Genomic DNA, 20,459 nt, shown 5'->3' with positions numbered 1-20,459 from the left:
GACAGTTGTTTAAAGTTTCCCTCCGGGATTTTTAAATAACTCAGCTTTACCTACTGCTGGGTCATAACAGATAGAAAAGATGGGAGGTGACTCAAGTGGAGCATGGACTGGTTGGGCTGAATGGACTGTTCCTGTGACATTAACCCTATGCAATCCTATATAATCCTGTGCAATTCTATGTATGATTGCAGTTAGGTTATTCCGCACAGTCCAGGTCCCTAAAGTATTCTGCAGACAATTTAGGACATGTTACTGTTTTTCTGAGCTGCAGCGGAAACCTCCAGTTAAAAAGGTGACACGATATAAACGAAAAAAGAGCATACGTTTAAAAAAAGCCCAAATTCCACTTTCCCCAATTTATGGTTGTGGCTTTATGATTCCCAAAGAGTCCCAGCTTCTGCCTATACTTGTGTTTACTTACCAGGTTTATAGAATATAGCAAGTAGATGATCGAAGGTAGCCAAACTTGGTTCTAAAAATGGGACATTTTTAAAAAAAGGACAGGGTTAGAACTTTCATGCACTGGAATATGTTTCATGCTTAGAGAATGAGACACCCGGAATGAGAGCATCCGGATATGTCGAAACTTTCAGCTAAAATACAGGCCACAACAGGCCACAAGACAACCCAAGACACCAAAACAGTTTATTTTCATTCATTGGATGTGGGCGTCGCTGGCTAGGACAGCATTTATAGCCCATCCCTATTTGCCCTTGCTCAGAAGGCATTTAAGAGTCAACCACATTGCTGTGGGTCTGGAGTCACATGTAGGCCAGGCCAGGTAAGGACGGCAGAATTCCTTCCCTAAAGGACATTAGTGAACCAGATGGGTTTTTACGACAATCGACAATGGTTTTGTGGTCATCATTAGACTTTTAATTCCAGATTTTTATTGAATTCAAATTCCACCATCTGCCGTGGCCCCCAGAGTATTACCCTGGGTCTCTGGACTACTAGTCCAGCGACAATACCACTACGCCATTGTCTCCCCAAAACAGTTCAAAATGATGGTAATAGTCATCATGATCACGAATTCAGGACGGACTTTCTTTTAGCTTAAGTCACACTTCAAACATGTGGAGCGCTGGCTCAGACCTTGGCGTTTTTCTCGTGTGGATGCTTCTCAAACAGCCCACCACATGTAAGCTGAGCAAGAAACATCCACACTCAGCTCCCATTATCCAGCTGAGGTCCGTACCCCTGCGCCAATCATCATTGCCCGCAGCTAGACATATTTAGATTGAACATACACACACACACACACACACCTACCTCCAATAAATAAAAATACTGGCCTACCTACAAAACCTCACTTCCTGTTGACATGTTTGGTCATACCTTTCCTGTTTCTAAATTCCTACATCAATTTATAATGGAAATTGCCTATGTAAACTTCTCATGGTGTAATTCCACCTTCCACCAGTGGTGATGCTTTAGTACTCCGAGTCACATCTCTCCACTCAGTTCATACTGCAGACAAACTCCTGTGCTCTGACCAACGTTTACTACCGGGCTGTTCAAACTGCTGCAAGTTTTGTTTTAATTTACTAATATAAAATCAAAATATACAACTTTGAAACAGCTACTGAATTATACCCATGTTCCTTCATCCAATCATTCCCTGCCCTATAAACCCTACTTCACCTCAAATTACAATTCAGCTTGACTATGGGAGTTCAACTAAGACACACAATTTTACAAGCATTTCACAAGAATGGCAGTGATTCACTTTGTGATCCTGCTCTCATTCTGCCCAAACCACCCCCCCTTGCCCACACTCCCGATACCATTCACTTACCTGAAGACGTGAACAAAAGTGATCACGTATCTACACAGTGCTACGGTCAGGTGTTTTTTCCCCATTAGTTTTCACTTCCAAGGCTCTTCTGAGGTCTGTTGAGGTCCCAAGGGAATTGTGCCCAGGTGGCCAATCTTCAAGTGTGAATCTATGGCAGCACGCCAAGTCTGACCCTGTTAATATACACACCCACCAGTAGCATTCAGTAGCTGGAACAGGGGCTGATTCACTCTCCCTCTCTCCAACCTTGGGGAAGGGCGGGCCAGCAATGCTATTTGCAGTGTTCAGTTGCTATGTCAGCTCAGATAAAGTAACAGACCAGGAATCCTACAAAATATTCATTCTTGCTCCATATGCATCGCTGGCAAGGCCAGCATTTACTGCCCATCCATGGTTACTCTCGAGAAGGTGGGGGCAAGATACTTTCTTCCACCATGTGGACTGCAGTAGTTCCCGGTGCTCCCAGTGCCATTGCCAGGATTTTGACCTTGTGACGATGAATATATGGCCAAATTGCCACTTAGTATAGATTGAGTCATGCTTTTTTACAATTAAAGTAACATCAACATACAAGATAAACACCAATAAATACTGAGATACATGGCTAATACAAATATAAAAAAGGAAAAGGCTCAGTTACATACCAATATTTAGGTATTTCATTTCATTAATTATTTGGAGGGAAAGTCCTTTTGCGATTGAGCCACACTTTCGGAGACTCTTCAATGCGGAATTAAAGGTTAACAAGTTCGGCTGCACCTTTTGTTCAGCCATTTGCTTCAGCAGCTCCTGTTTTCAGAAGGCAAAAGGATGAGCCCACGAATGATAATTAAAGCCTGATATCACAACTCAAGATCTGATGGCAGTAGATTCAACAGTAATTTTCAAAAGAGAATTGGATATATACTGAAAGTAAAAAGAAAACTACAGGCATGAGAAATGAGTAGGGGAGTGGGATTAATTGGCTAGCTCCTTTAAAGAGCAGGCACAGGCATGGTGGGTTGAATGGCCACCTTTTGTGTTTTAAACAAATGCTGGTCTTGCCAGTGACGCTCACATCCCAGGAATGAAAGATTCTATGAAAGGAAACGAAGCTATAAATACACAGATCGAGAAATGATTAGTTATTGTTTGGAAACCACCTTATAATGCAAAACAACCAGAAACTCAGCCTAGATGTGGCAAGCATAGAAACGTGCACAATTTGCTTCATGGCATACAAAATTCTCTCACATTTGAGTCCAGGGAATTGTCCACGGTGCCCAAGCAGTGGGATTGAAGAACACAGTATGCAATATTAACCTTAAGATCCTCAGATTTTATTTCGTCGGGTCAGGATGAGAAAAGGGTCAGGATAAATTGACCTGACTGGTCCTAAAATTTCAGTACCCTTAGGATTAGAGGGAGTGAGCTTGTGTTTTTAGGGCCTTTTTTGAAGTCTCGATTTCCCTGTTACTGAACTGGAGTCAGTGACAATACAAATTGAGCCAAGTGGGTTTAATGGGTTCTCTTATTTTCAAGGTTGCCTCTGCTTTTGGGGACAGCTGGATTGGGGAGCGAATAATTTGGCATCAGGCATTCAGTGTAAAAAGCAGGTCAGATACAGTCACGTCCTTGACATTCTGCCGACAACCTCAGAACCACTCTGACAAGTCCCATCTGTCTAAAAGACACAGAAAGCTCAAAATACAGAGTACATCGACTAATACTCAATAGGGAAAGACAGATGCATGTTCCAATTTCTACTCACCACAATTAAATCCGCTTTCTCATTGTACATCTCCCTTAATTCTGGCACTGCTGATATTAGTGCATTAAAAGTATAAACGTCCGCTGTAAAACAGATAGCTTATTAATAAATAAGTAACCCACTTATATATTATATAGCACCTTTAACCTAGTAAATTATCCCAAGGCACTGCACAGGAGCATTAACAAAATGTGTTACCGAGTCACATAAGGAGTTATTAGGGCAGATGACCAAAAGTTTGGTCAAAAAGGTGGGTTTAAAGGAGCATCTTAAAGGAGAGAGAGGCGGAGAGGTTTAGGAGTAGAATTCCAGATCTTCAGGTCTTGGCAGCTAGAGGCAACAATCAATGGCGGAGTGATTAAAAATTGGGGTTACACGAGAGGCCAGAATTAGAGGAGCACAGAGGACAAGCTTCCTGCAAGTTTGGTGGCCGCCCAGTGATCAGAAACAGGACGAACAGGTTGCACATAAACAGTGGGCTCTAAGATGTAGGTGCGGCAACCTTACAGACCATGCAGTTCAAGAAGCAAGCATTGCACAGCCAAGGGAAATTACAGGGAACATTGTGCAGCTGGAAGAGATTAGAGATAGGGAGAGGCGAGGCCATGGGGCGATTTGAAAGCAAGAATGAAATCTAAACATTGAAGTATTGACTGGGAGCCAATATATGTCAGCAAGTACGAGGAAATGGGTGAACTGGAGTGAGAGAGAATTAGGACACAGGCAGCAGCTTTGGATGACCTCAAGTGTACGGAGGGTAGAATGCATGAGGCTGACCAGGAGTGCATTGGAATAGTCAAATCTAGAGGTAACAAAAGGGTGGATGAGGGTTTCAATGGCAGATAAGCTGAGGCAGGGGAGGAATGTTACGGAGGAGGAAATAGGTGGTCTTTGCGGTTATGCGGCTGGAAGCTTATCTCAGGTCAAATACTACACCAAAGTTGAAAGCAGTCTGGTTCAGCAGACAGGTGCTAAGGAAAGGGAAGGAACTGGTGGTTAGGGAACAGTGTCTGTGGTGGGGTCTGAAGACAACGGCTTTGGGCATTACAAAATTTAGATGAAGAAAATTTCTGCTCACCCAGTACCAAATATCTGGTAAACAATCCGACAATTTTGAGACAGCAAAAGAGGCAAGCGAGGCAGTGGTCAAGCTGAGTTGGGTGTCATCAGCACAACTGTGGAAACTGGTGTGTTTTCCGAAGATGTTGCTGAGGGGTAGCACACAGATGAGAAATAGGAGGGAGCCAAGCAGAGGTCCAGGGGATGGGGGGGGAGGGGGACATCAGAAGTAACAGAGTGGGAGCAAGAAAATAAGGTATTACAAGGTGATGCTTTGACTATAACGAGGTAGATGAGATTGGAGTGTAATCCCACCCAGGAGGAAAAGAGAGTGGAGGCATGAAGGATGGTGTGAACCATTAGTCATAAACATAGAAACCAGGAGGCGTAGGCCATTTGGCCCTTCGAGCCTGCTCCGTCATTCAACGTGATCATGGTTGATCCTCTATTTCAACGCCATATTCCCGCTTTCTCTCCATACCCCTAATATCCAAAAAATTATCAATTTCTTTCTTGAATATACTCAGTGACCCAGCCTCCACAGCCTTCTGTGGTAGAGAATTTCACAGGTTGACCACCCTCTGAGTGAAGAAATTTTTCCTCATCTCAGTCCTAAATAGCCTGCCCTGTATCCTGAGACTGTGGCCCCTGGTTCTAGACTCCCCAACCAAGGGAAACATCCTCCTTCCATCTAGGCCTGTTAGAATTTTATACATTTCAATCAGATCCCCTCTCATTCTTATAAACTCTAGTGAATACAGGCCCAGTCAAACCAATCTCTCCTCATCCTCTCCTGCCATCCCCAGTATCAGCCTAGTGAACCTTCGCTACACTCCCCCTATGGCAAGTATATCCTTTCTTAGGTAGGGAGACCAAACCTGCACGCAATGCTCCAGGTGTGGTCTCACGAAGGCCTTGTATAACTGCAGTAAGACATCCCTACTTCTGAACTCAAATCCTCTTGAAATGAAAGCCAAAATACCATTTGCCTTCCTAATTGCTTGCTGCACCTGCCTGTTTACTTTCATTGGCTGGTGTACAAGGACACCCAGATCCCTTTTTACATCCACATTTCCCAATATATCACCATTTAAATAATACTCTGCCTTTCCTGCTCTGCCATTCAATAAGATCATGGCTTATTTTCTTGTGTTTCAATTTCTACATTCCCATCTAACCCTGATAACCTTTGAAGAATAGTCATATAGAAGAAATTCGTGACTTCAGTATGATCCATTTCAATACTGCAGGCAGGATGGGGAACATGGAGAGGTGCAAACAGAGTTCCAGGAATGATGTCACAGGTGCCCAACAGACCGGTTAACCTCGGTAGTGGGGAAGCTTTTGAAACGATAATTCAGAACAAAATTAATAGTCACTTGGGCAAATGCAGGTTAATTTAGGAAAGCCAGCATGAACTGAAGGGAAACTAACTAGCTGGAGTTTTTGATGAGACAACAGAGACAGTCAATAAGGGTAATGCTGTTGATGTGGTGCACATGGACTTCCAAAAGCATTTGATACAGTGCTGCAGAACAGACTTGAGAAAAGTTAGAGCTCATGGAATAAAAGGGACAGCTGCAACATGGATATAGAATTGGCTGTCTGAGAGGAAACAAGAGTAATGGTAAACGGTTGTTTGCGGACTGGAACAAGGTTCATAGTAGAGTTCCCCAGGCATTGGTGTTAGGACCCCTGCTCTTGCTGAAATATATTAATGACCTAGACCTTTGTGCTCAGGGCACAATTTCAAAATCTGCGGATATGATAGGATACTTGGAAGCATTGTAGACGTTGTGGAGGACAGTGTAGAACTTCAAAAGGGCATAGGCCGGTTGGTGGAATGGGTGGACAAGTGGCAGATGAAATTTAATGCAGAAAAGTGTGAAGTGGCTCACTTTGGTAGGAAGACACAGAAGCACAATTCTAAAGCAGGAGCAGGAACAGAAAGACCTGTGCGTATATGTACATAAATCATTGAAGGTGATAGGACTGGTTGAGAATGCAATTGCTAAAGCATACAGTATCCTAGGCTTTGTTAATAGGGGCTTAGAGTAGAAAAGCAAGGATGTTATGTTAAACCTGTAAAAAAAACACCTGGTTTCATCTCAGCTGGAGTATTGTGTCAGTTCTGGGCACCACACTTTAGGAAAGATGTGAAGGCATTGGAGAGGGTGCAAGAAAGATTCACGAGAATGGTTCCAGGGATGAGCAACTTCAGTTGCTTAGATAGATTGGAGAAGTTGGGACTGTTCTCCCTGGAGAAGAGAAGGTTGAGAGGAGATTCAATAGAGGTATTCAAAATCAGGAGGGGTCAGTAGAGTTGATAGGGAGAACCCGTTCCCATTGGTGGAAGAGTAGAGGACCAGGTAATGGAAAAACTAATGGTGACATGAGGAAAAACTTTTTTATGTAGCGAATGGTTGGGGCCTAGAATGCACAGCCTGAGAGTGTGGTGGATGCAGGTTCAATTGAGGAATTCAAAAGGGTCATTACCTGAAAAGGAAAACCTTGCAGGGCTACAAGGAAAAGGCAGACGAGTGGCATGAGGTGAACTGCTCCTTTGGAGAGCCAGCACAGACATGATGGGTCGAATGGCTTCCTTCTGTGCCATAATGATTCCATGATTCAGGAGACAATAGCACGTTGAAAGTGTTGAAAGAGAAGGGAGGTTGGAGTTGGGACGGTAGTTTGCAAGAACAGAGGGTGGAGCCAAGGGTTAGCATTTTGAGGAGAGGAGTGCAGGCAGTGGATTTGAAGCTGCGAGGGACAGTACCTGAGGAGAGAGAATTATTATTTTATTCATTCACGGAATGTGGGCTTCGCTGGCTGGGCCAGCATTCATTGCCCATCCCTAGTTGCCCTTGAGAAGGTGGTCGTGAGCTGCCTTCTTGAAGCCCTGTAGTCCATGTGGTGTAGGTACACCCACAGTGCTGTTAGGAAGGGAGTTCCAGAATTTTGACCCAGCGACAGTGAAGGAATAGCGATATATTTCCAAGTCAGGATGGTGAGTGACTTGGAGGGGAACTTCCAGGCGGTGGTGTTCCCATCCATCTGCTGCCCTTGTCCTTCTAGATGGTAGCGGTCATGGGTTTGGAAGGTGCTGTCTAAGGAGCCTTGGCGAATTCCTGTGGTGGATCTTGAAGGTGGTACACACTGCTGCTACTGTGTGTCGGTGGTGGAGGGAGTGAATGTTTGTGGATGTGGTGCCAATCAAGCGGGCTGCTTTGTCCTGGGCGGTGTCAACCTTCTTGAGTGTTGTGGGAGCTGCAGTCATCCAGGCAAATGGGGAGTATTCCATCATACTCCTGATTTGCAGATGGTGAACAGGTTTTGGGGAGTTAGGTGGTGAGTTTCTCACTGCAGGATTCCTAGCCTTTGACCTACTCTTGTAGCCACAGTATTTATATGGCTAATCCAGTTCAGTTTCTGGTCAATGGTAACCCCCAGGGTGTTGATAGAGGGGAATTCAGTGATGGCAATGCCATTGAATGTCAAGGGGCGATGGTTAGATTCTCACTTGTTGGAGATGGTCATTGTCTGGTACTTGTGTGGTGCGAATTTTACTTGCCACTTGTCAGCCCAAGCTCGGATATTGTTAACAATTTTAGCTAACATGGGCATCTTGGACAAGATTAGCTCAGAGAGGGCATGACAGGAGATAGGAGAGAGAAATTAGAGAATGAATAAGGTTAGGGCTATGGTACAGGGTTGGGGATGCAAACCCCAGGGGAAGTTTCGGCTGGTGGGCTGGGGGAGGGAAGTGACAGAGGCAGCTGAACGGATACTCAATCTTTGTGGCAAAGAATTCCTCGAGCCCCTTCCACATGTTGGAGTTGAGGGTGGAGGAGACGAGAGAGGGGTTTAAGGAGATAGTTTTCAGTTCAGAAAAGAAGCCAAAAGGGAGGTTTGGATGATTATGAACGTGCGAACGAGTGAGGCACAGACTGAGCGAGAGTACAGTGAACTGAGATGGAGATTGAAATCACTGAGGGCGAGCAGGGGTTGAGGGAGGAAAGCAGCAAAGCTGAGAACTTTTTAAAAAAATTATGAGTTTTGTTTCTTAAAAAGGATGAGTGGTACAGAACAATTGAGAGACCACTGAAACAAGGCAAGAAAGTGCCAGAGGAGTAGGGGACAAACCAAGGTGTGATGAAGACCAAGCAAGTTAATTAAACTGCACTCCATCAGCATTCAAGAAACAAAATCATTCCATTTAAGCCGTGATTTTTCCTCTTTTGTTATTACCAGATCTTATTTCAAATATTAGATACAGATCAGAAACAGATTTAATTTCAGCCTACCTAGTTGCTCCATGTTAAATAAAAGCAGAAATTTAAGACAAAATAGCTGCTCCCAGTCTGCTTCTCATCCCAGTTAAAGCAAGGCAACAAAACAAAAGAGAGCAAAGTTCCATATATATCCGGCCTCATAACATGGAATGATTATGCAACCATTCAACAGGATTACATCATCACATACCTCTATAAATAAGAGTATGTCATTATGCACTCAAAATTTAGGGAGCATGTGCAATCATCAAAAGCAGCTTTTTTTCAACATTCACCTTTCATTCGATTGTTCAGCAGGTCGGTGTACATGTTCATGGCCTTTGTATAAGCACCATACTAAACAAACAAAACAGAAGTTAACGAAAGCTCAAATCAAATGTACGACATAAAAGTGAACGAGCACATTGGATCACTAGCAATACCTTAATCATTCCTCGAATCATTGTACAGAAGGAATGCTCATTCTGCTCGGGCATCAGGCTGAATATTCTCTCTGCATTGTTGTTCTCCCTAAAAAGAAGGAAAAATATAAAGTTTCAGCTTAAACTATTTCCCAAATTTATACAGGCTTTGGTGGGGTTTTAGATGCAATAACTGGACAACCGGCAAACTAGGATAGGATTTCAAATACTTTTAATGAATACACTTCATGAGTAGAAGCAATGATCTGGATTGTATTCTAGTACCAACAGTGAGGCCATCAGTACTCTGTTATTATGGGGAAAATGACAGCAACATCTGGCGCTGCACATACACAGTTAAACCACAAAGTGGCTGTCAGTAATTCCCAGTTCCTCCACAGGGTGCGCTGTTGCAGCCCATGCCAATAGGCTTGGCACTGAAACCACTGCAAGGGCATGAACTTGGGCTAATTAGCAAACTATTTCAGCACAAAGAGCAGCTGGAAAAGTTAGTGGTGGCATATTTAGGAATAAAGTAAGTTTTTAAATGGTGTAATAAATGATTAGTCAACAATTCACTGGCTCTAAAAAAAACATAATTTTGCGTGGACTTGCATTTCAAGAAAATTAATGTTGCAGATATTTTTTAAAATTAGCACTTTTTTTTAGTACTTTTCCTGTTTTTCTCTCAGCTCTCTCCCTCAATTCCATCTGTATTTCCGAATCCTTATTTCACTTTCTGTACATGATTTAAAAGTAATTTGTGCTTCCCGTTTTAGACTCTGGGTGTCTCAGTGAGGATACTTCAATCTGATTGGTGGAACAGCCTTACTGTCACTCCCCCTGTTCTAATACCACAGGTCCCTTGGTAGAGGCTGTGACGTTGAGACAGATGCCAGGTAAAAATCCCCACTGACAGGTCTGCAAGAGGTCTGTGGGCATTTATACACCAGGCAAACAATAAAAGCTGTTCCTTTGGCCGCCGAGAGTTGAGAAAATTCAGGTGAATAAATTTAATTTGTCAATCGATATGATAAAATGAAGGATGAAATGTTACACCTCACTGACACCTGTAGGCAGTCACCTCCTGCAGTCATAAACCACTTGAATTTTTGCCTCCCAAAGAATTTTAAAAGAGGGAAAAAAAAGGTGGGTAAACACCTCAACTGTCAGTAAAGCTCAGGTAGGTCGTCACCAACATCATTTCATCTGCATATGATGATGGAAATGCAGCAAATCAAATCCGTCGGGAATGGGGTAGTTTTGTATGGTGGGGCTACGGTGCCCGTTTTGCTGATAGCTGAATAAACCAGTAAGAAGCATGAGTGGTTAGATGTTGTTGTGGGCTGTTGTTTTCAGTGTTGGAGCCTGTTGTCAAGCCGATGTAGTCGGTGATCATCATGACGATGCACACTAGACCACAGGTAAAGCTCAGCTAGGTAAACGTTTTATCGTGTCCTGGCGACCTGCACCCCTTCCACCATTTTTTTCCTCTGCCCGGCCTGAAGGGGCAAACTCATGTTAGGGCCTGGTGATCAGGACAAAATGGGTCTCTTCTTGCCTGGAATTAAAAGTCCAATGATGACCATGAAACCGTTGTTGATTGTTGTAAAGACCCATCTGGTTCACTAATGTCCTTTAGAGAAGGAAATCTGCCATCCTTACCTGGTCTGGTCTACATGTGACTCCAGACTCACAGCAACAAGGGCAATTAGAAATTGGCAACAAATGCTGGCCTAGCCAGTGATGCACACATCCCATGAATGAATTTAAAAAAAACTCTTCTGTGCCAAGATATTGCTCCAACTGTCTTCCAGGACCTCATCCAAGTGGTCATGGAGACCCTAGATATCAATTAGTGATAGGTTTTTGAATATCAGTCTGAAAGTTAATTGATTTATTCATACCTGGAGGAAAGAAACCTGTCAGCACTGCGCCTGACCAACAGATAATTTTAGTCCCACAGTACGTGGTTGACAATTTTTTTTTGCCATAACTTGGTCTCAGGTTTCTACCCAGCACTAGTTTTGACTTTAATGTTCACACTGGAACACAGATTGAGTAGTGGGCCAGTTGTCATCGACCACTTTCAAGTGCAGACAGCCTCTTTGAAAAAAAACACAGAATCCCCACCCCCACCACAATTCACTTATTCCCCTGCCATAACAAACAACGATAAAGTCCCTCACAAACTATAGCTGAATTACAAAAATAAAAAACACTCAAATGAAGAACAGATTAAAGAAAGCAATGAAATAACAAACAAAAGTGCTATTCAGAAAGACTTGGCAAAAAACTCACGAGTCCCATCTTTTCAGTCAAGGCGAGAATACAGATGCTGCCACACTGGCCGACTATTTCCAGCATTTTCTGTTTTTATTTCAGCTGATTCAATCCAGACTGGGGATTCAACTTTGGCTTGTGAAGTTGAACACCGCACCTTTGCCAGGTGAGCCACTGTTACCAGCTACTTCTGGTTTAATTTTTGTACCAGATACTACTAGCTCAGCTGGCTTAAGGCTCACTGCTAAAGTAAATGTCAGAAATTGTAAAGCCAAACAGAACTCCCTGGGCACTCTGCATTTCACTGCTTCAGAGTTTAAAGTTTGTACAGCTGTGAAAACCAGGTTTCACAACAATCTTACTTGTCGACAAGTGACCAAAATTAAACTCGACAGGGTGTAGCAACCCCACCAAGGGGTTGCTTAAATGGAAAGTTTACAAAAGCACTAGCCATTTACCTCCAGGTGATGCTAAGCAAATCCGAAGCTTTGCGTGGACGACCTCTTTGCCTTTTCTGCAAGTCCCCAGTCTCCTCACCCTAAAGGGGATACCCATGAAATTAGTACACAAATACTTGGTAAAAAGAAAGCAGACGTACAATTTTAAAACCAGAACACCACTCTTCAAACACCAATCACACCAATCTGTATGGAAAGAACTTGAACTGTACTGCTTGTTCAGTAAATGTCTAATATGAACTGTTAAAGAATGTGACTTTGCAAATTTTTATGAAAAAAAGTGATCAACACCTGCTCCCAAAACACCTGGCGGAAATGACATTCTTAACTGGAGAGATGAATCAAGGAGGAAAAATGCCTTCACCCTGTTTTAAAATGAATGGTAAATGTATCAGGAACAAGGTGACAAGCTAATCCTTTGGTGCGCAAAAGTATTTTTGAAGGAAGCACCAACAACTGGATCTTTATAGCGCCTTTAATACAGTAAAACATCCCTAGGTGCTTTGTTCAAGCGTAATCAGCCAAACCAATTGACACCAAGGCAAAGGAGGGAACAGTCGAACAAGTGACCAATTGGTCAAAAAGGCTATTTTGAAGGAGTGCTTAAAAGACAGAGATTTAGGGAAGGGGTTCTAAAGCTGGGACCTTGGCAGTTGAAGGCACAGTCACCAATGGTACCATGCAATAATGGTGTGCAGTTTTGTTTCTATGAACACTGCTGCATTCTTTTTGTTGCAAGCAGTCACAATGTGGCATCCTTCATACCTTAGCTTCAGCTTCTCTTGGCTCAAGCTGATCTTCTCTAGGTGGCTCTTTGTCTCCATAAACACATAGCAGATCCAGCAAGGTATTGGTGATGTCAAGAGACACAGGAGTCCCTGTTAAGGCAAAACAAAAATACAAACTATGATTCCCAACAGTCTCTGCTATTATATCAAAGCATTTATATCGATGACTTTGCTCAGCAGCAATGTTAGGTCAGTAGTCTGAAGGGAAACCTCAGCCACAGCTGATATTCAGATTCAACACATAACGCTCCTCAGTTTTCTGCTAGGTTGCTAAGTGCCTTTAAATTTGGGAAGGAGGAAGCCACGTCACACACCACCTTTAGGTGATTTGAGGTGAAAATGTCTAAATCATAACCATCACTGAATCCCCCACTATCAACATCCTGGTGGTTACCATTGACCAGAAACTGAACTGGACTAGTCATGTAAATACAGTGGCTGCAAGAGCAGGTCAGAGGCTAGGAATCATGCGATGAGTAACTCACCTCCTAACTCCTCAAAGCCTGTCCACCATCTACAAGGCACAAATCAGAAGTGTGAAGGAATACTCCCCACCTGTCTGGATGAGTGCAGCCCCCACAACATTCAAGAAGCTTGACACCGTCCAGGACAAAGCAGCCCACTTGATTGGCACCACATCCAAAAACATTCACACCCTCCACCACCAACACACAGTAGCAGCAGTGTGTACCATCGACAAGACGCGTTGCAGGAATACACCAAACCTCCTTAGACGGCACCTTCCAAACTCATGACAACTACCATCTAGAAGGACAAGGGCAGCAGACAGATGGGACACCACCACCTCCAAGTACCCCTTCAAGCCGCTCAACATCTGACTTGGAAATATATCGCCGTTATTTCACTGTCGCTGGGTCAAAATCCTGGAACTCCCTCGCTAATAGCACTGTGGGTGTACCTATACCACATGGACTGCAGCGGTTCAAGAAGGCAGCTCACCACCAACTTCTCAAGGGCAATTAGGGATGAGTAATAAATGCTGGCCCAGCCAGCGATACTCAAATCCCGTGAACATATAAAAAAAACATTTAACAGAGAAAGGCACAGAAAGCCTCATGTTGTGTAATAATTGATATAATTAATTATAATTATAAAGTAATTCACAGGAGACTGATTTTATATATTGGACTGGGAACTCATCATAGAAATTTCTGGCCCTTCAATATTTGTAGAAAAAATATTTTGAGCGTATAAAAATCACAAACTACAGGTGAAAAGAGCCAACATTTCAGGCCTCCCTCTAAGGGATGTAGAGGGTCCATTTGTGTCATGGGCCTCATTCATTCACTTCAGTAGAGGCCAGAAATTTCAGAAGATGCGGAAGCACCAAATCTCAGAAAAATCACATTGTTAACAGATCTAAAAAGCATGCTCCCAAGAATGTCCTTCCTCTTTTAAGTACAGGAGAAAGCACATCCACATACTTTATGTAGCGATTGGCATCAGATTACACGTGATGGAAATCAAGGATTACCTGCTTGCACAAGCTGGTCATACAGATCCACAGAAGCTGTCACTTTCCTGAGCTGAATGCGTTCTTTCAGGGCAGCCACGTTCACTTCATTTACCAGAGGCTCTAATTGCTCTGGCATTAAACACTACAAATGAAAAGATTTCAGTAAGTCGCTTCGGCCAAAGGCTTGCATTTCTATAGAGCCTTTAGCATTCCAAGATTCTTCATGGGATGGGAGAGTGGCATATACAGTGAGTCAAAGAGAGCAGGAACAGGAGATTAGGAGAGATGATGAAAAGCTGTATGAAAAATATGGATTTTAAGGCGCCTTTTGGGGAAAGAAGTGGACAGTTCAGTGAGGGAGTCCCGGAAAGTAAGGCTGAAGCGACCGAAGGCTCTGCAACTAACTCACATGATGAACGGCCACGAGCAAAATGAGGGGTATCTCCTCCTCATGAACAATAGCTCAGGATTTTGGTTTTTAATTCTTTCATGGGATGTGGGTGCCACTGAGGATGTTACCCAATCCTAACTGCCCTTGAGCTGAGTGGCTTGCTAGACTATTTCAGAGGGCATTTAAGAGTCAACCACATTGCTGTGGATCTGAAGTCACATGTAAGCCAGACCAGGTAAGGATGGCAGATTTCCTTCCCTAAAGGGCAGATGGGTTTTTACAACAATCAATGATAGGTTTCTTGGCCACCATTACTGAGACCAGATTTATATTCCAGGTTTATTAACTGCATTCAAATTCCTCCAGCTGCCGTGGTGAGATTTGAACCTGTGTCCTCAGAGCATTAGCCTGGGCTTCTGGATTACTAGTCCAGTGTCTTACCTCTACATCACTGTCTTTTCTTAAATGGGATGATTTAACACCTTCAGCAGAGGGTAGTGTATTGGAGCAGGGAAAGAAAGTTAAAATAAAACTGGCCAACAAGTTCAGAGCAGGCTGAGATTCCAGCTTATGACCCTTAAGACAGAAATCTGATATAATAGAGCACTTGAAACTGGCTATATTGAGACAACATAATAAGGTCAAGGCCAGGCTTTATAATGGAGAGTTCATTAGTTACACAACAGTGCTTTGATTGTTTTTACAAAGGAAGGAGAAAACTTACAGGTATAGAAGGTTCAGCAATGTCCTTCTGGAAAAGGTGGGGATAGGTATTAACAATATACTTTGCGGCATTACGCCCCGACTCCTGCGACAGTGAGTAGAGACGCTGCAAGAAAGAAAAGATATTCAGATTTACAGAGTCATGCACCGTGGCCAAGGTCATCCCAAGGACACCTTTGAAAAGTAACAATAACCAAAATCATTTCCCCATCAGGCCTGACCTATAGGACCCATCACTAGAACTTGAAAAAGCACTGGGGCAAAGTGTGAAAACACTAGGCTGTGCTAATATTTCAATGTATTTTTCACTTAAAACCTTGAATCTCCTCTTTTCATGAACACTCCAGCCTTCGACAAGGAGCCACATAAAAGGTTACTACACAAGGTAAGTGTTCATGGTGTCAGGGTAATACTTTAGCATGGATAGAGGCTTGGCTACCCAACAGGAAATGAGACAGGGTAAATGGGTTATTTTAAGGTTGATGAATTGCTGCGGTGCTCCAGGATGAGTGCTGGGGCTTCCACTATTTGCAATCTACATTAATGTCTTGTGTGTCCAACAGGTCGACGTGATGTGTCTAGTGTATGGGTGAAGAGAGTTAGCTTGCTTTCCATTTGTGTGTGCCAGTTTGTTTCTCCTTTTCAACTTACACTGCTTGTAGGCAGCAATGTGAAAGACAGCACCAAGGGTGCTAGTATCTCCCTATCAATACACAACATCTCCATTAGCAAAGATAAAAGCAAAATACTGCGGATGCTAGAAATCTGAAACAAAAACAGAAAATGCTGGAAAAACGCAGCAGGTCTGATAGCATCTGTGGAGGGAAAAACAGAGTTAATGTTTTGAGTCCGTATAACTGGCTCTGAAGGGTCATACGGACTCGAAACATTAACTTTGTTTTTCTCTCTCTCCACAGAAGCTATCAGACCTGCTGAGTTTTTCCAGCATTTTCTGTTTCTGATCTCCATTAACAAGTTCTTAGCTGTTAAAACACAGAAACTGGGTCCCTCATGGCCCCACACTAAAGCTCAGAGGAGGTTTGCCCCCAAGCATGCAGTGTGTAAGCTCACTGGCAGGTGAACACGCATTGGCACTCATAAACTAAACTCCCAGCAATGGGCAAATATAGCTCCGCTGGCTTGTGGATACCTCGGGGGAAGTGAAGGCTAAGGGAGTAAACCCTGACCAAAAAATCTGGAATGGAGCTCAAAGGTGGATAGGGTCATGACCTCCTGGGTATCCATAGCTCTGCAACAAGGACACCTGCAAGTGAGATGTGACGATGACAGACATTGACACTGACAACTGGGAGACAGTTGCAACCTCTGACTGTTTAGATGGGCATTGGAAGAGGCAATCAGAAACCAAAAGCTCAGCTGGCCAAGTAGAGGGCGTAGAGAAAACTGAGGCTGGCAAATCGTGCACCTGCTCAGCCCATTGTCTTCCTCTGCAGCAAATGCGGCAGAGACTGTCATTGCCAGAGTGGGGCTCCTGAGCCACAACAGGCAATGCTTAACACAGTTGCCCACCACGGTGCAAACCATCGTCTTACGAGATGGAAAGCTGCCACTACTGAATGAAGGGACCAAAGGTACGATAGCCAAATTTGCTGGTGATATGAAGAAAGGTGGGAAACCAAGTGGTGAGGAGGATACAAAAAATCTACAAAGGATATAGAAAGGTTAAGTGAGTGGGCTATAAACTGGCAGAAAGGAAGATGGGAAAATGTCAACTTTAGTCAAAAGAATAGAAAAGCAGGTTATTTAAATAGAGAAATGGGATAGGATGTTGCGGTATTGAGGTTGTCCTTGTATATGACTCACAAAAGGTTAGCATGCAGATAGAGCAAGTAATTAGGAAGGCAAATGGAATGTTGACCTATACTGCAAGGGTATGGAGTATACAAGTCGGGGAGTCTTGCTATAAATGTATAGGGCAGTGAGACCACACCGAGAGTACTGTGTAGAGTTTTGGTCTCCTTAAGGAGGGATATACTTGCATTGGAAGTTCAGGCAAGGTTCACTAGGTTGATTTTATACTGTTGAAGAGTGGGTGGGTAGGGCAAAATAGAAGGTCCTTCTATTTTGCTCTACCACCGCGTCCCCACTGTTCAACAGTATAAAATCCATCACATTTTTACCTCTCTTCAGCTCTGAAGAGTCATGTGGACTCGAAACGTTAACTCTGTTTCTCTCTCCACAGATGCAACCGGATCTGCTGAGTTTTTCCAGCATTTTCTGTTTTTATTTCAGATTTCCGGCATCCGCAGCATTTTGCTTTTATCGCTAGGCTGATTCCTGGGATGAAGGGGGATGTCTTATGAGGAAAGGTTGAGCAGGTTGTGCACTCCTTGGGAGTTTAGAAGAATGAGACGTGATCTTATTGAAACATAGAATTCTGAGGGGGCTTGACAGGGTAGATGCTGAGAAGATGTTTCCCCTTGTGGGGCAATCTAGAACTGGAGGGGCACAGTTTTAAAATAAGAGGCCTCCATTTAAGACAGAGATGAGGCAGAATTTACTCTCTCAGAGGATCGCTAGTCTGTGGAATTCTCTACCCTAGACAGTGAGCTGGGGCACTGATTATATTCAAAGCTGAGTTAGACAGATTTAAGGGAGTCAGGCAGGAAAGGGGAGTCGAGACCACAATCAGTTCAGCCATGACCTTATTGAATGGCAGAGCAGGTTCAAGATGCCCAATGTTAACATATTGCATAGCTTCTTTAGAAGCCTAAACAACATTATGTAATTTGTTTCTGTAACATAAGTTACACAAATCTCTACTCAGACTTTACAATATAAAAAGTCTGTTTATATCAAAAGGTCAAAAAAATAAGGCTTGTAGGTTAACTGTTTAAAAGGAGTGAGCTGGGAAATGGATAGGTTTACAAAAGTGACTACATAAGAATTATACAAAAGTTTTCTTTTGGCTTCTTAATTTCTGTTTAATTTTTACTGATATATTCAACTCTTGCATTTCATTTATCTTTTGCTCAACAATAATGCTTACTATTTGCTATTAGATGGCAAGAAAACCATAAATCAAATGTGTCGTTATAACAAGGGCAGTGACTTTGATGTAAGAGAAAGATGGTCAGATTGTCAGTCATAGAATTACAGGCAACAGTTGCAAAAGTAAAAATAAAGGGACTTAGAAAAAGAATTAACCGTCCGATCAGCCCAGAGTTCTTTAACAAGACTGCTACCCTGCAGTTGACTGCCACTCAGCCCATATGCAATACTCAATTCTAAGCACCCTGTGTTGTTGGATCTCTGACAGGGGCCTACTTATGAAAAATGAGCAGGCACAAACAAACTGCCGGAGCACTCACAAACTCAGGTGATGTCCTGGGAATGAGGTATGGGTCATCCTGGAACCTGTAATGTACAGCTGTGTGGTCCTGCAAAACAAAGCCAACATATATTGAACATCTGCAGCCTATACAGAGTAAATTTTTTTCTGCAGACTATTTACTAAAATTAAATACTCACTCTGTTCACTGTGGCAGCAAGAGCTTGAAGGACTGCTAATTTGTCCCTTAAAAAACAAAAAAAACCTGACAGCGTCAGCTGAATTCAATTCAATATTCATTCAGTATTTCAAGAATCTTGTCGTAATTCCCCCTTTACATAGGAATTACAGGACAGAAAGAGGCTACCCAGCCCAAATGGTCTATGTTGCACACAAGCCTCTTCCCACTTTATTTAATCTCACCCCTATCAGCATAAACTTCTATGTCTTTCGCCCTAACGCACTTATCTAGCTTCCCCATAACTATGTTTATGTTATTTACCGCACTTTCCCTTTGAGGTAGGAAATTTCACACTCTAATGCAGCAGTCGCAACCCCAATTATATATGTGAACTTTAATAATTATATACAGAATGTTACTTTGCTGCTGTGTTGCTGTTTTGTTTTTGTTGGAGTCTGGGGTCACATTGGAAAATAGTTTGTGAAGCACTGATCTAATCATTTAGGAACATTTCAACATGGTTAAGGTGTTACAGGAATGAATGTTATTCTTCTGTTGAGATTCTTAGTGCATTGGGTTAAACAGCACACCATCAGGGAAACATTTGTATTTCACCCTACAAATACGCATCTCAAAATGCAATTTGCCAAGCAATCCATCTACAACAAGCATTCATTCCACCAGTGCGCAGTGGCAGCGATGTTTACCTTATTTCCAGAAGGCATTTGATAAGGTGCCAGATCAAAGATTATGGAAAATAGAAGCGCATGGTGTACTGGGTGACATATTAGCATGGATAGAAGATTGGCTGGCCGGCAGAAAGCAGAGAGTGTGCATAAATAGGTCTTTTTCAGATTGGCAGGATGTGACAAGTGGAGTCCCAAAGGGGCCTCAAGTTTTTACGATTTACATCAATGACTTAGATGAGGGGAGTGAAGACATGGTAGCTAAATTTGCAGATGACACAAAGATAGATAGGAAAGTATGCTGTGAAAAGGACATGAGGCAGTTGCACTTGGATATAGATAGGTTGAGTGAGTGGGCAAAGATCTGGCAAATGAAGTTTAATGTGGGAAAATGTGAAGTTGTTCACTTTGACAGGAAGAACAAAAAAGCAGAATATTACTTAAATGGAGAACGGATGCATAATTCTGAGGTTCAGAGGGATCTAAGTGTTCCAGTTCACGAGTCACAAAAAGTTAGAATGCAGGTACAGCAAGTAATTAAGGCGGCTAATGGAATGCTATCCTTTATCATGAGAGGGATTGAACATAAAAGTAAGGACGTTATGCTTCAGTTATACAGGGCATTGGTGAGACTGCACCTCGAATACTGTGTGCAGTTTTGGTCTCCTTATTTAAGGAAGGATGTAAATGCCTTGGAGACGGTTCAAAGGAGGTTTACTAGATTAATGCCTGGAATGAGTGGGTTGTCTTATGAGGAAAGGTTGGACAGACTGGGCTTGTTTCCACTGGAGTTTAGAAGAGTGAGGGATGATTTGATTGAAGTATATAAGATCCTGAACGGCCTTGACAAGGTGGATGTTGAAAGGATGTTTCCTCTTGT

At 42.9% G+C, this 20,459-nt stretch overlaps 1 protein-coding gene and 1 non-coding gene across 2 annotated transcripts in view; both read right to left on the bottom strand.

Moving 5' to 3' along the window:
• The window catches only part of ptcd3 (pentatricopeptide repeat domain 3), a 49,158-nt gene that overhangs the window by 21,336 nt on the left and 7,363 nt on the right, over nucleotides 1-20,459 (bottom strand). The window contains exons 4-14 of the mRNA XM_078553697.1: nucleotides 18,913-18,958; nucleotides 18,753-18,821; nucleotides 15,422-15,526; nucleotides 14,325-14,448; nucleotides 12,807-12,919; nucleotides 12,042-12,121; nucleotides 9,322-9,409; nucleotides 9,175-9,235; nucleotides 3,549-3,631; nucleotides 2,443-2,587; nucleotides 422-472 (exon numbers count right to left, since the gene is read on the bottom strand). Of these exons, the coding sequence (XP_078409823.1) occupies nucleotides 422-472; nucleotides 2,443-2,587; nucleotides 3,549-3,631; nucleotides 9,175-9,235; nucleotides 9,322-9,409; nucleotides 12,042-12,121; nucleotides 12,807-12,919; nucleotides 14,325-14,448; nucleotides 15,422-15,526; nucleotides 18,753-18,821; nucleotides 18,913-18,958 (965 nt within the window). The remainder of the gene's footprint in view (nucleotides 1-421; nucleotides 473-2,442; nucleotides 2,588-3,548; nucleotides 3,632-9,174; nucleotides 9,236-9,321; nucleotides 9,410-12,041; nucleotides 12,122-12,806; nucleotides 12,920-14,324; nucleotides 14,449-15,421; nucleotides 15,527-18,752; nucleotides 18,822-18,912; nucleotides 18,959-20,459) is intronic.
• Nucleotides 1,085-1,222, bottom strand: LOC144688936 (small nucleolar RNA SNORD94). Its single transcript, XR_013578512.1, has one exon. It is a non-coding gene; the product is annotated as a small nucleolar RNA SNORD94 (small nucleolar RNA).

Source organism: Cetorhinus maximus, chromosome 1, assembly GCF_964194155.1.
Source record: "Cetorhinus maximus chromosome 1, sCetMax3.hap1.1, whole genome shotgun sequence".
NCBI lineage: Eukaryota > Metazoa > Chordata > Chondrichthyes > Lamniformes > Cetorhinidae > Cetorhinus > Cetorhinus maximus.
Note: the sequence above shows the minus strand (reverse complement) of the source record. Positions and strands in the feature narration are given on the sequence as shown.